This window comes from Peromyscus californicus, unplaced genomic scaffold (genome assembly GCF_007827085.1).
Source record: "Peromyscus californicus insignis strain IS unplaced genomic scaffold, ASM782708v3 Scaffold_13__1_contigs__length_99412109, whole genome shotgun sequence".
NCBI classification, from domain to species: domain Eukaryota; kingdom Metazoa; phylum Chordata; class Mammalia; order Rodentia; family Cricetidae; genus Peromyscus; species Peromyscus californicus.
Genome location: NW_026294424.1, coordinates 80,420,553 through 80,435,957, shown reverse-complemented (window position 1 = coordinate 80,435,957; position 15,405 = coordinate 80,420,553). Strand labels below are relative to the sequence as shown.

Genomic DNA, 15,405 nt, shown 5'->3' with positions numbered 1-15,405 from the left:
TGTGTGTGTGTGTGTGTGTGTGTGTGTGTGTGTGTGTGTGTGCACAAACACACTTTTAAGTATTTTTAAGTAAGCTTATGAAATAATGTTTTTCTATTCCTACAGTCATTTGTTGTCAGTTGTTCTCTGGGTAGCCATTGTAAGTGGAGTAGAATGAAATATCAGAATAGTTTTAATTTTCATTTATCTAATTGCTTAAAATATTAAGCACTCTTAGAGATATCCCTTACTCAGTTTTGTGTTTCTCTTGAGAAGTCTCTTTCCAGATCCAGCACCCAGTTTTACTGCTCTTTTTTTTTTTAAGGATTTATTATGTATACAGTATTCTGCATGCATATATGCCTGCTTGCCAGAAGATGGCACCAGATCGCATTATAAATGGTTGTGAGCCACTATGAGGTTGTTGGGAGTTGAACTCAGGACCTCTGGAAGAGCATCCAGTGCTCTTAATCTCTAAGCCATCTCCCCAGCCAGCACTAACTTTCAATTGTTTTGCTTTTTCCTTGATAGTTATATTTGAGTTCTTTGCATGTTCTAGTTATTAACACTGTATCTGATGCATAACTGTAGAATACTGTGAATTAGGTATGGACAGTTTTATCATAGTTTCTCATCATCATGAAAAAGTTTCCTAGGATCATCTACAATTCAGGGAGTATAATACAGAAACCTGGATATTTAAATCTGACTCAAAAATATGTTTTTGAGAGGTTAAAAAAATAAGGTTTTTTTTTTTCTTGCTCTTCACTCAAATTCTTTCTCTTCTCTTCAGTTTATGAGGTCCTATTTGTGGAATTGCAGTGCCTAATTTTCTGCATTTATTTTTGTAGAATTTTTCTATTTTTTTTAAAACAGTTTCAGGTTTTCTAGTTTTCACTCTTTGAAATCTTTGCTGCACATGGAGCTGCTCTTGTACAAGTTGATAGACACAGGTTAATTTCATTCTTCTCTGTGTATCACCCAGTTTTCCCACTGTCCTTTGTTGAAGATTCTGTGTCTTTTTGGCATCTTTGTCATATAGGAATGGCGGTAGTTATGTGCACTCACGTTTGTGACTTCTACTCAGCCTCTTTGAATTTGCCTTTGACTGACAGTAGAAGCCATGGTGGAGTACTGCTTAATGTCTTACTCCAATGGCTTGCTCAGCCCACTTCTTTATACCATCCAAAATTTCCTTCCCAGTAGTGACCCTGCCTTCACAATGAGCTGGGCCCTCCCACACTAATTATCAACAGAGAATATGTACTAAAGTTTTCCTAGAGGCCAATTTGATACAGGTAATAGATCAACAAAGATTCTTGAAGTGTGATCCAAGTTATTTCTATTAAATAAAAACTCTGAGTCAGATATCGAGGGTGAAAATGAAAGATCAGAGAAGCAGAACATTAAGCCACTAGAGACTTCCTACCTCTAGGAGTCCTAAGATTGAATGAGGGAGTGGGGGATCCTGTCTCTACAAATCTTCAGACTGAATTGGGGGAGATCCTGTCTCCACCCACCTTATACTCCTGTCTCCACCTCCCTAGTGCTGGAATCAAAGGTGTGCACCACCACTGCCTGGCTCTGTTTTTCTTTTGGACTGGTTCAATCTTGTGTAGCCCATGGTGGCCTTGAACTCTTCCTGCTTCTTCCTCCCAAGTGCTGGGATTAAAGGTGTGTGCCACCACTGCCTGGCCTCTATGAATAACTAGTGGCTAGCTCTGCCCTCTGGTTTCCAGGCAAGCTTTATTTGTCAAAATACAAACAAAATATCACACAACAGATTCCCTCTTCCCAGCTATGTCTAGATGTGTGTCAAGTTGACAACAGCTGGCCATCACAATTGACCTCTTGTCAAGTTGAGAGAAAAACGTATCACTTATTTATCTATAACCTTTCCTTTCTCAGTTGTCACCAAGATGTTATGATAACACGAATATTAATATATGAAACATAATATAACTTTAAAAGTTCCACAGTCTTTAAAAAAAAAAAACCCTCAACACTTGGAAATCTAAAGTCCTCTTTAAAATGTAATGTCTCTTTAAAAGTCCAACATCTCTAACTATGGGATTCTGTAAAAACCAATGATAAATTATATACTTTCTAACTCCAAGAAAAGAACCAAGACAAAGGCAAAATCAGATCAAAGCAGAATAAAATTCAACAGTGAGAAAACTCAATATTTGACATCTCAGAACTACTCATGATCTCCTGGAAACTAAAGGGCCTGTGCAGCTCCACCTCTTCAAATCTGCCTCTGTAGTATGGGTAACTTGTTGCACAGGCCCAGACCCGCTCCATTCCACAGCTGTCGCTGCCCTAAAGTACTTGTATCTCTATTATGCTACATTCTACTGCAACCAAGGCTATACCTTAACCAGTGGCCTCTTCTTGCCTCTCTTCAGGGATATCAGTCCTGCCACACAGTGACAAGCCCCAGTTGTTCTCCATCTGAGAAGGCATCTTCCATGCCTTCGAAACTAGTGCCACCTGGATGATTCTTACACATTAGCAAGTCCAGCTGTCAACATGACATGCATTCTAGGTCACCTCTGGACCCTATATAGCTTCCTTATGCTGGCCCTGAAGAAATTTACATATCTCTATCAGGAAAAAGAAGAAAAATGATATGCAATCAAATTTAACTTTCATAGTATGTCCTCTTTTTTTTTTGGCCAGGTATAGGAACTGTTTCCACTGCACTGAAGTTTTTTTAGAATTAACCTGTCAGACGAGGGTACCTACCATTATTATGTGTCTCCAAAATTAAGAATAAAACTTAGATATATCAGGTGTGGACAGTTTTATCATAGTTGGTCATTATCATGAAAAGGTTTCCTAGTATGGTCTACAGTTTGGAGAGTGTAATACAGAAATCTGGATATTTAAATTAGACTCAAAAATGTGTTTTTAAGAGGCTAAAAAAGTAAGGTTTATTTCCTCAATATTAGCTTTCATTCCACTTTTTCATTGTTTGTCTTCTTGTCTACTTACCAACCTGAACCAGCAGGTTACTCTTCATTGACAAGACCTTAAATGAGAAGTGGCTAGGAGGTGAGAAGATAAAGGAAAAGCTAGGAATGCTGGGGTTGGTGGTCTTGCATAAGCTGTCTTATTACAAGCAATCTTATTAAAAAGTACAGCATCTTATACACTATTTACAGAGGAGAAATGAGATGAAACCAGTGGGAAACTAACCAAACAATGTTTCACAAGGGGAGTAAGGGTTATATCAAGACCATCATAGATCAAGCACACACACACATCAGACTAGATACTGCTAACTATAACCCCATAATAATGGCAAGTGTTTGTTTCTCTAAGTATAGAGCCACAGCTCCCCAAAAGCCCTGGCCCTAGGCCATTACTGGTTCTGCCAAGCAAGCATTCCTGGATTTGAGAAGGAGCGGAGCTGTGTTCCTTCTCCTTAGATCAGGACTTCAGGGGAAGCCTTGGATCAGACAAGCCCTCAATAATTCATGATTGACTGGGTATTACAATTTTATATATGGTTTTCATCTGAATCCATGTCCACTCTACATGATATAATGAGGAAACATGAACTGCTAATCAATGTCATGCTAGATTTTCTAACATTGCCTAATTCATCCCTTTGATTGCACTAGTTTGTTATGCTGCTTTGACTAGTTAACCAGATATCTTCTAAAAATAATGCTTCCTGCTCTGAAAGCTAGAAAGTCAATATCAAGTGCCAACAGGAGCTTATTTCCTGGTCTTGACAAGTCATGAGCTCATTTCTTTACAATGAAACGTTCCCGGTGTGCTGCTCTCTTTCAGAAAGATGGCAGCCATAGTGTAATGATGTATTGACTTCCTTATTTTAACCTGATTCACCTCTAAAAGCCTTGTAGAAATACATTCAGGTTCAACATATAGGAACTGAAAGGAAACAGTTTATTCCATAACATACATTTCTAATAAATCTCCCTTTTGTGATATTAAATGAAATACATTTAAATACGTAGCATAATATATGATTTTAAATTTGTGCTACACTCTTTTCACAGTATTTTAACACCCAGCAAATAATACCTTACAATGTACCAAGAAAGTGGTATGTTAGGCAATTTGTATTTAAGATAAATAGAGTCTTGGTCTCAGTTCTACCTCAAAAAAAAAAAGAAAGAAAAAGAAAAAAGGAAAGAAATAGAAGTGCTAGAACTATGAATACACTACTTTGGACCTTGGATCCACTGGTTATAAGTAAAGCCCTGAGAGAATAAACAAGCAGAAAGCAGATAGAAACAAAAATGTTGTCATAAGATTATAAAAAACGGAGAAAAACACCAGAGCATAAATAATGACAATATAGTAAAGATAATGATGGAGAGTGGGAGATGTCTTGGTAGAGCTAGATCTTTCTATAGAAGCAAAATGTGGAACTATTACTCCTGTGATGAACACTCAGACGGGGCCTGAGTTTGAACTTCAAACATCCACAGTTGGCATGCTTGGCAGGCCATATGCCCATTTCATATCTTTCTGCCACTCTCCCATCTTCCAATCACCGACTCTAATGATAAACTTGTGTTTACAATTTGTTTGCTGGTAATGGTCCTATTCTCTTGGTTTCTAGTTATTTGTATTTTAGATTGATTATACCTCCGACTCTTACTTTTTTCTCATCACACAATCAGTCCAAAAAGAATTCCTGTGGGTTTAACCTCAAAATACTTGTCAAATTTGGGCAAGTTACATTGTCCACTGATGTTACTCTGGTTTGAGTTACTGTAAATTCTCAATGTGAAACAATTGACTCTACAGTATAAACTAAAGGAGGCAAAATTACAGTGCCATACAGTAAGCACAGAGTTTATTTCTCTCTAATGGAAAGACTCATAAATACATTAAAAAAGCAAGCTGTGCTTATTAGTTATCGAGCTATCAAAGAACTGAATGTGCAATTGTTTGGCATTTTTTTTAATTCTCATCCACATAGTGACGTAAGATTACAGGTAAGCTACGCTGAAGCAATTCAAAGATGAACTGACAAAATAAGCATTACTTTTTGTACAAAATTGGTGAAGATTTGTATGCATTAATTTTTTCACTTACCATCAGACAGGACTTATTATCTGGATAGCTTAGAAAAGTTGCATATGAATATCAACTTGGTAAATATCCTTTTCATCTGAAAGACCAGTGACTGACACCTACTAAGATGTCCACTTGTCTGTGTCAATCAGTCAGACATCTAGCCATAAACACAAGTTACCTCTAAGATGTCTTTGAATTAAAAGCCATCTCATTAAAAAGCCATGACCTTTCAAATTGGTAGAGACTATTGTTTCTTTTTTAAAAAAAAAACACTTAACAATAAGGCTAAATTTGTGATATTGTGGATACCTACATCTGTATGTCTCATCTCAAAGTGAAGATTGTACTGAGTGTGTATTTATCATTCATTTCTTACTGGAAAAAAATATTGACAAATCAATTTAAGGGATGGGATTTGACTCAGGAAGAAAGTCTAGACTGAGTTTTGTGGGATCCTACAACATTATAGATAGAGCAGAGGACAGAAAGGGATAAAACAGGGATGCATTCTTGGGTGGAATCAGAAACCACTGAGAGGTGAGAAAAGACTTTTTAAAATGGAGGTAACCTATCTTCAGTCATGCAATTGTAGAGAACAAATGATTGTGAAATTTATCAGTCATTGTAGCTGTATTCACATCATCATTGCTTTACTGTTATGAAATTACAGTTACTACATTTACTACTCCCAACTCCTTGCTTCTTCTCTTCCCACAGCCCTTGCTCCCTTCCTTTAAACATATAGTCATGATAAGCAAACTAGAGGACTGAAATGTTCTTAATAACATATGTGGAAATGTGGGACATTTGGATACTATATTCTTTCTTTGTATTAGTGTTTGACTGTATGCATGTCTATGTGCCACATGTGTGTCTGATGCCTGTAGAAACCATAAGATGACATCAGATCATTTGCAACTAAAGATACAGATGCTTATGAGCTGCCATGTAGGTGCTAGGAATGCAGGTTCTCTGTAAGAGCAGCAGGAGCTGTTCTCTGTAAGAGTAGCAAGAGCTGTTAACCTCTGCACCAACTCTTCTGCCTCCCTATGGTGCCGTTTTTTTCTCAGCAAACCTCACTGCTAATTTTGTCCACTCACTCAACTTTCTGTATGTTTTCAAGGAAGACCCACCACGTTCTGTGAGACCATTGGTAAAGCGGACATTTGGCTAATCCGGACATATTGGGACTTTGAATACCCTCGTCCATATTTACCAAATTTCGAGTTTGTGGGAGGGCTGCACTGTAAACCTGCCAAGCCATTGCCTGAGGTAAGTCTGTGGTGAAGTAATTTACCCTGTGCCAGGGTAATTGACTTCCCTCATCACAGCTACTCTTTGAGGAAACTTGCTGGATCTTTCAAAGTTTACTGAAGAATTTAGGATTAAGAATAAAATTTGAAAGATGTAGTAAAAGTATCTGTGTGTCTGTATTGTGGATACTGCAGTGAGTAATGAAAAAAAAAGAGCTCCAAAGATCACCAAAGAGACTTCCTACAGTCATCTTCACATGCCTGACAGAGCTGTGAACCGGATTTGTGAACAACAGCTTGGTAGAGAAAGATGTCTTCTTGAGAAATTTGGGCAAATATTTTAGGATTTAAGGAGTCAGAGAAGGTATACATTAAAGGCCATCAGAACCAGGGCTTCTCAGACCTGATTAATTAGTTAATTAATCTTAGGCATTAATTGGTGTGCTGACATTTATTTCTGTAGTAATCATTGGTGGAAAAATTAGTCAGAGTTGACAGTGATGGGTTTGCCTTTCAATTACGTATGGTAAAGGACCAAAGATTTATTATTTCAACTGAAGAAAGCTTTTGAAAAGTCTAAAAAATGGCCAATTGGTGTAAATTGAGAGTCATCAGCATCAAGTAAAAGTAATAAAACAGTTAAACTCAAGTGGTATGTAGGGCCTTTATGAGTATAAAGTCAGGAATTTTTGAAGTTAAAAGAAAATTATATATCACATCTTAAACCTTATAAAGCAAAGGTGAATGTCAGAAATATTGAAACAAAAATCACTGAGAAATAAAAGAAAATAATAGGAAAACTGTATCAGTAGAGAGGAGGAGACAAATATGAATTTATTTGATTTGTAAGTCCTCAAACACAGAATTTTAGAAGACTGCAGATTAAATGGTGTTTCCTGAGGAGGTCTGTACTCCTGTATAGCTGTGCAGGGTGTATTTAAATGTAAACTTTCGTCTTAGTGTTCTGAATATGCTTTTCTTATGTTACAGCTGTCAGCAAGCTTAACTGAATATTGCTGTATAAAATTCAATGAATCAATATTTAAGAAATAAAAGATTGCTTGCTAGGTAAACTCCATACCACACTATTAGATTTAACTTTTTAGAGTCCCTGCACGTGAAAAACTCCATAAAACTGCTTAGACATACTTCATAGGAGTAAGGGGTAACTTCATTCCAAGTTCAGGTTGTCTAACAAAATAGACTTTGACCAAGTAAATGTCAGTCATGGTCCTCATCTTTTTGGAAATACAGAAGAAGATGAGGCTCACTCAAGTAAAAGTTCAATGTCATTCGGGTGGTGTGTGTGTCTGTCTGTCTGTCAATGTGTGTTTCTATGTAAGTGCATGTGTATGAGTATGTGTGTATGTGTCTGTTTGTCTGTCAATGGTGTATTTCTATGTGTGTGCTTGTGTGTGTGTGTGTGTGTGTGTGTGTGTGTGTGTGTGTGTGTGTGTGTGTGTGTTATAATATAAATATACATTTGGGAACAAGTTAAAACAATGAAATTAGTGCACCAGTCAAGACCCACATTAATCTCATCACTTGAGAGTTGCAGGAAGGGGAATCTTGAGTCTTAGGCCAGGCTGAGATGCATAAAAGGACTGTCTCTAAAACAAAAACTACTTAACAAAAATATAGTGAAGTACTTAAAAATCTTAATGTGAGCTGAAAATAGTAGTCTACTTCCATCCATTCATTGTAAATTTTTTTTGGCCACAAAGAACACAGGATTTATGTCTAAACAGTAGCATTCACATGTTATCCTGTGAAGAGCTCAGTTTCATTCTTTGCAGAGCAAATTTTTTAAAATGTGAACATTTAGAGAAGCTTATTTGTAAAGTATTCTTTTACTTTGACTGTAAGGCTCCAGTTGGTGTAATTATTGTCAGAATTAGGTGGGATATAATCCATCAGGGAGACAATAAGTATTGTCCACAAATGTCACTATGATTATAGCAGTAAATTACTCACTATGTTCTTAAGGGTGTAACTATAAAAATCCCACCAAAACGGATTTCTTCTTGGTTCTATGAAGCAGTGAAGACAATATATGGATAAAAGTAGCCTTGATTGTTTGTCTAGCAATAAAGAAAGAAGATGGATCAATCTAACAGTATTTTTTTTATGTAGCAGACATAATAATACTAAAATCCTAGCCTTGCTTCCGTGGTATAATGCCCCAGTTTTGCAAACAGCTCAATGGTTTTAGGAGTGTTAAATTTGGAAAGCAACAATTCCACATAATGGGAGATAAGCTGTCAGGAGCTGCTGTTCCCTTTTGTTTTGATGTGGGATCATGCTTTCACTGCATTTATTTTATGTATGTTTCAGCATTGTTTCCTCTTTAAAAGACTACAAGTCTTACAAATCATATGACAGAATTGGTCTAAGAATTTCTCTGACAGTTTTTATTAATTTTTGTCCTTTTTCCTTATAATACTGTCTGCTTTTGACACAGGTCTTACTATGTAGTCCAGGCTGACCTGGAACTCACTATGTAAACCGGGCTGTCCTTGAACTCACAGAGATCTGTCTTCCTCTACCTCTAGAGTACTGGGATGAAGGGTATGAGCCCCTGTGGGGGTGAGAGTGGTGGGTGTTTTTAATGGAAAGAACATTATACTTGCAGGAAATGGAAGAATTTGTCCAGAGCTCGGGGGAACATGGTGTTGTGGTGTTTTCTCTGGGTTCGATGGTCAAAAACCTGACAGAAGAAAAGGCCAATCTCATTGCCTCGGCACTTGCCCAGATTCCTCAGAAGGTTGGTGCATGCACTTGATCCTGGGGAGCAGAGCAGCTCAGGACTGACTGGAGGGCACAGCTGACAGGGTTCTTTCAAGATGGAAGCTGAGTCTTGTCTCTCAAGGACCACAGCTGACACTAGCTTTCTGTAAATATTGATCGAACATATGAGAAACAAAAAGAGAAGGTGAGAGGCAGAGTCAAGTAAGGAAGGGGAGGAGAAGAGGAAAAGAAAGTCATCAAATAAAGAGTAGAGAAATTTACCACAAACACTTAACCTAGTTATATTTTTGGGGAAAAAAACATCACATTTTGAACACGAAGATTAGGATCAATAGATCACATGAAATAAATGTGTGTGGCATTCACATTCATAGTAGTTTTGAACCCAATATTCCGATTTAGTAAAGTAGTTCTTCATTTAAATTCTTGTTCCATATTAGACTATTCATAGAAGCTGTTATGAACAGGTCTACTCCACCTCTTAACTTTAACAAGCTGCCAGAAATATACTCCCTTCTCAAGGATTACCAAATAAATAGGCTACCTTTGTCCTAAATAACATTGTGGCTATACCATATCCTCATTGTGTGTTTTCAGCCTGCAAAATCACAGCATTGTCTTCAACAGGTTTTGTGGAGATACTCGGGCAAGAAACCAGCCACATTAGGATCCAATACACGGCTTTTTAGTTGGATTCCCCAGAATGATCTACTTGGTAAGACCTTGGGGTGATAAGCTATGCAGTCAGAAAACCATCAAATCAGTTGATAACAGTGAATAATTTAAATTTTCACATCGTACTTCCACTTTAGAGACAAGCATAATTAAATAATTAGCATGAAGTTAGGGGTTGTTTTTGTTTTTGTTCTGCCTTGGGTCACAAAAGAGCATCCTCAGATAAGATTCTCATCAGTCTTCAGGACTCCATCAGATTTCATGACTCCAGTGATACCTTCTCAGTCAGCGAAGAAGGGTTTGTTAATTCTAGGGAGGAAAGGTCTCATGTGCCCAGTCTTTGTAGGTTGTGTTTCCTTCTTCAGTGACTCACACTATGCACTTTTGTGCCAGTATGATGGCTTGAAATCCATAGCAACCTGTCACTCTGTCCCTCAAACAGGACATCCTAAAACCAGAGCTTTTGTCACTCATGGTGGAACAAATGGGCTCTATGAAGCCATTTACCACGGGATCCCTATGGTGGGACTCCCCATATTCGCTGATCAGCCTGACAACATCGCTCACATGCAGGCCAAAGGAGCAGCCCTGAAAGTAAATTTCAACACGCTGACAAGTGCGGATTTACTCAAGGCCTTGACAGCCGTCATTAATGAGCCTTTGTAAGTATGACAGTTTGTTGAGACCTGCCAGCCACTGGTGAGCCCTGCCATCATTCTGTAAAATTTCCTATGTTTCATATCATATATTGTCTTATTTTCCAATAGGATAACATAAAACAGACACAAAAGAAAAAGAAAATGCTTTTCTCATTTCTTATCTACTAAAGTTAGCTCCTGAGACTGGGGAAATTATTTGCTTTGAAGATTGTACCAGTCAATACATTTGCAAAATATATTATGAATATACAAATTCACTTGTAGTTTTTATTTAAGAAATAAATATAAAAGCACTTAGATACAATCATTAAATATAAGATAGAACTAATAATATTCTCAATATTATTTTTTTCAAAAATAACAATATACGGTGTTATTGAACACTACAATTACATAATAATTATTTCTGAGTAAGTATGTCATAGTATTTAGGCTATTCAAGAAATATATTTCAGGATATAACCTTAGGGTTAAGAAGGGCAGTGTGATCAGGATCTATCCCTGGTACATGAGCTGGCTTTTTGGATCTCATTACCTATGGTTGGACACCTTGCTCACCCCTGATAAAGTGAGGAGGGGGTTGATCTTGCCTCAAGTGAATGTACCAGACTTAGTTGTCCCTCCATGGGAGAACTTACCCTGTTGGATGAGGGGATGAAGGGGGGGGGGGGGAGGTGGGGGGAGGGAAGGTGGGATGAGAGAGGAATCTGTGATTGGTATGTAAAATGAATTTTAAAAAACTTAAAAAAATGTCAATATTTCTTAGGACAAGCTACTATTTTGTGTAAATGTTAACACAGATGTGTGATACATTAGACTCTTAGTTTTTAGTTGGTGATAATTTGATTCATTTTTATTAACTACCAGAGTGGGTACATTTTATGATTCTTTTAAACACTAATACACAGAATAGTCATTACATTTTAGTATTAATTTTAAAACTATTGATGCAAAAAAGAATCATAAATACTCTCAGAAAGCTCATATATATGTATATATTTAGAAAGCTCACATATATACATATATGTGTATATAATACGTACCTTTAGAAAAATCATATATATTGAATATGCATATATATATTAAAATGGTATTTAACTTAAAGTAATTATAAATACTTTTAGAAAGCTCATATATAGAGAGTATATAAATACTTTTAGAAATCTCATATATATACATATATGTAAATATGTGTGTGTATTTATGTATATATATGCTAAAATGATATTTAACTTAAAATAACTTCATATTAACAATAAGCCAAACAGTATTTCTCAGATTGCCTGGGAATACAGGCAAGAGTGTTTTTATTCCATTATCTGATTCTATAAAACAACTAAGAATGTCAACAGGGAGCTGGGTAGGGGGTTCCATGTAAGCTCTTGCTGAGAAGTGGGAGGACTGAGTTCAGATCCCCAGTGTTCTAGCTTTTGTCTGTAATCCCCGGTCTTCTAGAGCAAGATGAGAAGTAGAGACAGGAGAATCCCCAACAGCAGACCAGCTGGGCTGGTGTGCACAGTAGTGTACAACAGACCCTGTCTTAGACAAGGTAGAATTTGAAGACTAACACCTAGTGATCGTCCTCTGACCTCTACATGTGCATGTGCCACCCACTCGTGTTCACTTCCACACGCAAAAATTTAAGAAAGAGAAGAAGAGGGTACACTTTACTGTACATATAAATGGTAGTTATAGGTAGTTAATGGTAGTTACATGTTAATTATTCAGGATATTTTAACAGTTTTGTGCATAAACATTTAGTGACTAAAACGTGAACTAAATTAGTGAACGAGGTCCTTTATTTTCCTGCCTTGCTTATAAAAATGGCATTTTTTAAAAAAAAATTTAGTCACAATATTTTCTACCAAATATATGTAAATTTGAAATTTAACCTCTAAGCAGAAAATCTTATTGGAAAACAAATTTGCAAATATTAGTATTTTATCACCAATCTAGTTAGCCTAAAATTCAGCTGCATGACCCTGTGAAATTATATTTTGACTTTATTTGTGGTTCGGTGAAATAAAAAACACAAGCCTTTTTTGTTTTGTTTGTTCTGTTTTCTTTTTCACAATGAGCAAAGTAGAATGCATACAAGTAGTCCCCTGCTGTGGCTAGTGCACCCACTGCATTCCATGAGCCTGGTGATCACATGACCTCTTCCCCAACTCTAGTGAAGTCCAGCAGTCCTGAAGCAACTATCCACAAACCACATTGCCACCAATGAAATGAAACCAAATAGAACCAACATGAGACAGAATAATTCTGATTCAGTATTGGGAAACTTTTTAAGTATATAGATCCCTGCAATGGGTTGTTTCAGAAATGATTAAAACTAAACTCTTAAATATTTTTGTGCCAAATAGACTGAGGTATCTGATTTTAGGAAGCTATTTTTATTTCCTACACAACATCCAAGTCCTTGTACTTGTATATATCATTCTTAAATGACAGTGTTTTTTGTATCCAGTCACACATTGCTGAGAGAGAGACGTTGTCTTTTGGATCAGAGGTATGTAAATATGCATGAGGGAGTGAAAGATCTCAGAATTCTAAAATTATTGTCTGCCTGTTTGCCATCCTAGATTCTATTGGCCACACATACATGTGGATGCCCCCTGTCTTTATCTGGAAATAGCTTTAGACACTATAATTCCTATGACATCACAATTCTTTCAGAAAGATAAGACTAAAGATTTAATACTGGATCCTACAATTTTTCTATGTCTATATCTGACCACATCATCTTAAGAACAGATTGCTTACACAACTTTTTCATTAAATTTCTGACAACCTCTGAAATCAATGAAGTTCAAGAAAGTATTAAGTATTTCCTCAACTTACATATGACTGATGACTTGCATAATGTATAGGATGTTTCATAAGCAATCAATAAAACAGTTTGTGTGTGTTTAACTTTTAGGTACAAAGAAAATGCTATGAGGCTATCAAGAATTCACCATGAACAGCCCGTGAAGCCCCTAGACCGAGCCGTCTTCTGGATTGAGTTTGTCATGCGCCACAAAGGAGCCAAGCACCTTCGTGTGGCAACGCATGACCTCACCTGGTTCCAGTACCACTCGCTGGATGTGATTGGGTTCCTGCTGGTCTGTGTTGCAACTCTGGCATTTATCATCACTAAATGTTGCTTGTTTACTTGTCGAAAACTTTGTATGTCAGAAAAGAAGAAAAGAGGGAACAGAAAAAAAAAGAACTAGGTCTTTCTAGGTTTGAGAATGTTCTGAGTAACAGTTGTATTAGTTCTGGCCATAAGGAGCTTGCATTCTTCTGCTTTTATACTATTTTCTAATATCCTGTTCTTCTATTTCTGATGAAACATCATGATAAATGTTTAGATTTATTTCATCTGTTCACCTTTTTCTGTTATCATCTTGTATTTAGTCTTATCATCTCATGCTTAAGGTTCTTACATACAGAAACTGTTAATTCAAAACATGTTCTATAGATATGAAGTGATGACTAGCAGTATGTAATTGATACATGTAAGGATCAATGTCACAAGCCTATCATATTATTTAAGAATGACCACAGGAATTTAGTGTGTTATGAGAAGATACTTTTCTAATAAAAATGAACTTAGAATAAAAATGAAAATAGAAATATTTTCTATTTCTCCAGCATTGCAGTTAGAGCATGAATTTCTTTTACATTTTTTTGAAAATCTATTTTTTATTTAAAAGAATTTTTTCATGCAACATATTTTGATTACATTTTCCCTTCCTCAATTCCTCCCAGATCCTCAAAATCTCACACCTCAACCAAATTTATTTTTTCACTCTCAAAAATAAAAAAGGAAAAAGAACAAAAATTAAAATCAAAAGATATGAATGAAAGTAGAAAGGAAGAAGGAAAGAAAGAAAATCAATGAAGCAAAATTCAGAAAGCACACGTAACACCAAAACAAAATGCAGACTCTTCTATTGGCTGACTACTCCTGTGTATGGGGACTGACCTGTAGTATTGTTGATACACCCAGTGAAACTGTTGAAGAACTTACTTTTCCTCTACCAGCAGATATCAATCACAATAGCTTCTTGTATAGGGGTGGGATTTGTTTCCATTTCCACTTGGTTCTTGGAATTTCTTTGGTCTGAACCTGAGCAAGTCTCATGCATGCTGTCACATGCTCTGTGAGTTCACATACTCATGTTGTGCATGCAAAACACTGTCTCCTTGGAGTCACTTTGGCTCTTATAGTCTTTCCTCCTCCTCTTCCTTATTGATCCCTGAACCTTGTGGGAGGGGTTTGATAAAGATATCACCTTTTTGGACTGAGTGCTCCAAAGTCTCTAACTCTTTGCACAGTGTCCAGTTGTGAGCCTCTGTGTTACTTACCATCTACTGCTAGAATAAGCTTTTCTGATATAAGTTGAGCGAGGCATTAATCTACAGGTATAGCTCTAAGTCATTAGGAGTCATTTTGTTGCTACATTCCTTTAGTAGAATAAAAGTAGTAAGTTTTCTACTGGTCCCATGACCTATCTACTTTCAGATTCTTGGTCACTTTATTAGTGCCAGGTATTGGATCCATCTCATGGAGTAGGCTTTATATCCATTTAAAGAGTGGTTGGTTAGTCCCATAACATTTGTGCCACTATTGAACCAATCTATCTTATAGACAGGTCTCTGTTATAGATCACAGGGTTTGTAACTGGGTGAAACTAATGACTACTTTTCTCCTTGAGAGGCATGCTCCATAAGTTGTTCAGGTAAGATTCCATGATCCCTGGGGCACAATGTGCTTTCCAGCTCCTGAGAGATCAATGTACTCCTTCAGGCAGTGAAGTGTTCAGACCACTTTGTGTTTCTCTGTATGTTCCTTTAGTAGTAAATGAAGACTTGACAGGACAATTGGTCTTATACATTAATCTTACATACCCTCTATGGCTTGCAAACTTCAATGTATCCTGGCAACCACAATTGTACTGATCCTGGCAATTACCACTATATTATGTTCCTATTAAAAGTGTAAAAAGTCTGATTTTTCTCAATAAAGTATCACAGTCTCG

At 36.7% G+C, this 15,405-nt stretch overlaps 1 protein-coding gene across 1 annotated transcript in view; it reads left to right on the top strand.

The window, feature by feature from the left end:
* LOC128108934 (UDP-glucuronosyltransferase 2A3-like) overlaps positions 1–13,593 on the top strand; it is a 32,983-nt gene extending 19,390 nt beyond the window's left edge. The window contains exons 2-6 of the mRNA XM_052735950.1: positions 6,164–6,312; positions 8,926–9,057; positions 9,669–9,756; positions 10,159–10,378; positions 13,299–13,593. Coding sequence (XP_052591910.1) covers positions 6,164–6,312; positions 8,926–9,057; positions 9,669–9,756; positions 10,159–10,378; positions 13,299–13,593 — 884 coding nt within the window. The remainder of the gene's footprint in view (positions 1–6,163; positions 6,313–8,925; positions 9,058–9,668; positions 9,757–10,158; positions 10,379–13,298) is intronic.
* Positions 13,594–15,405: the final 1,812 nt, after the last annotated feature.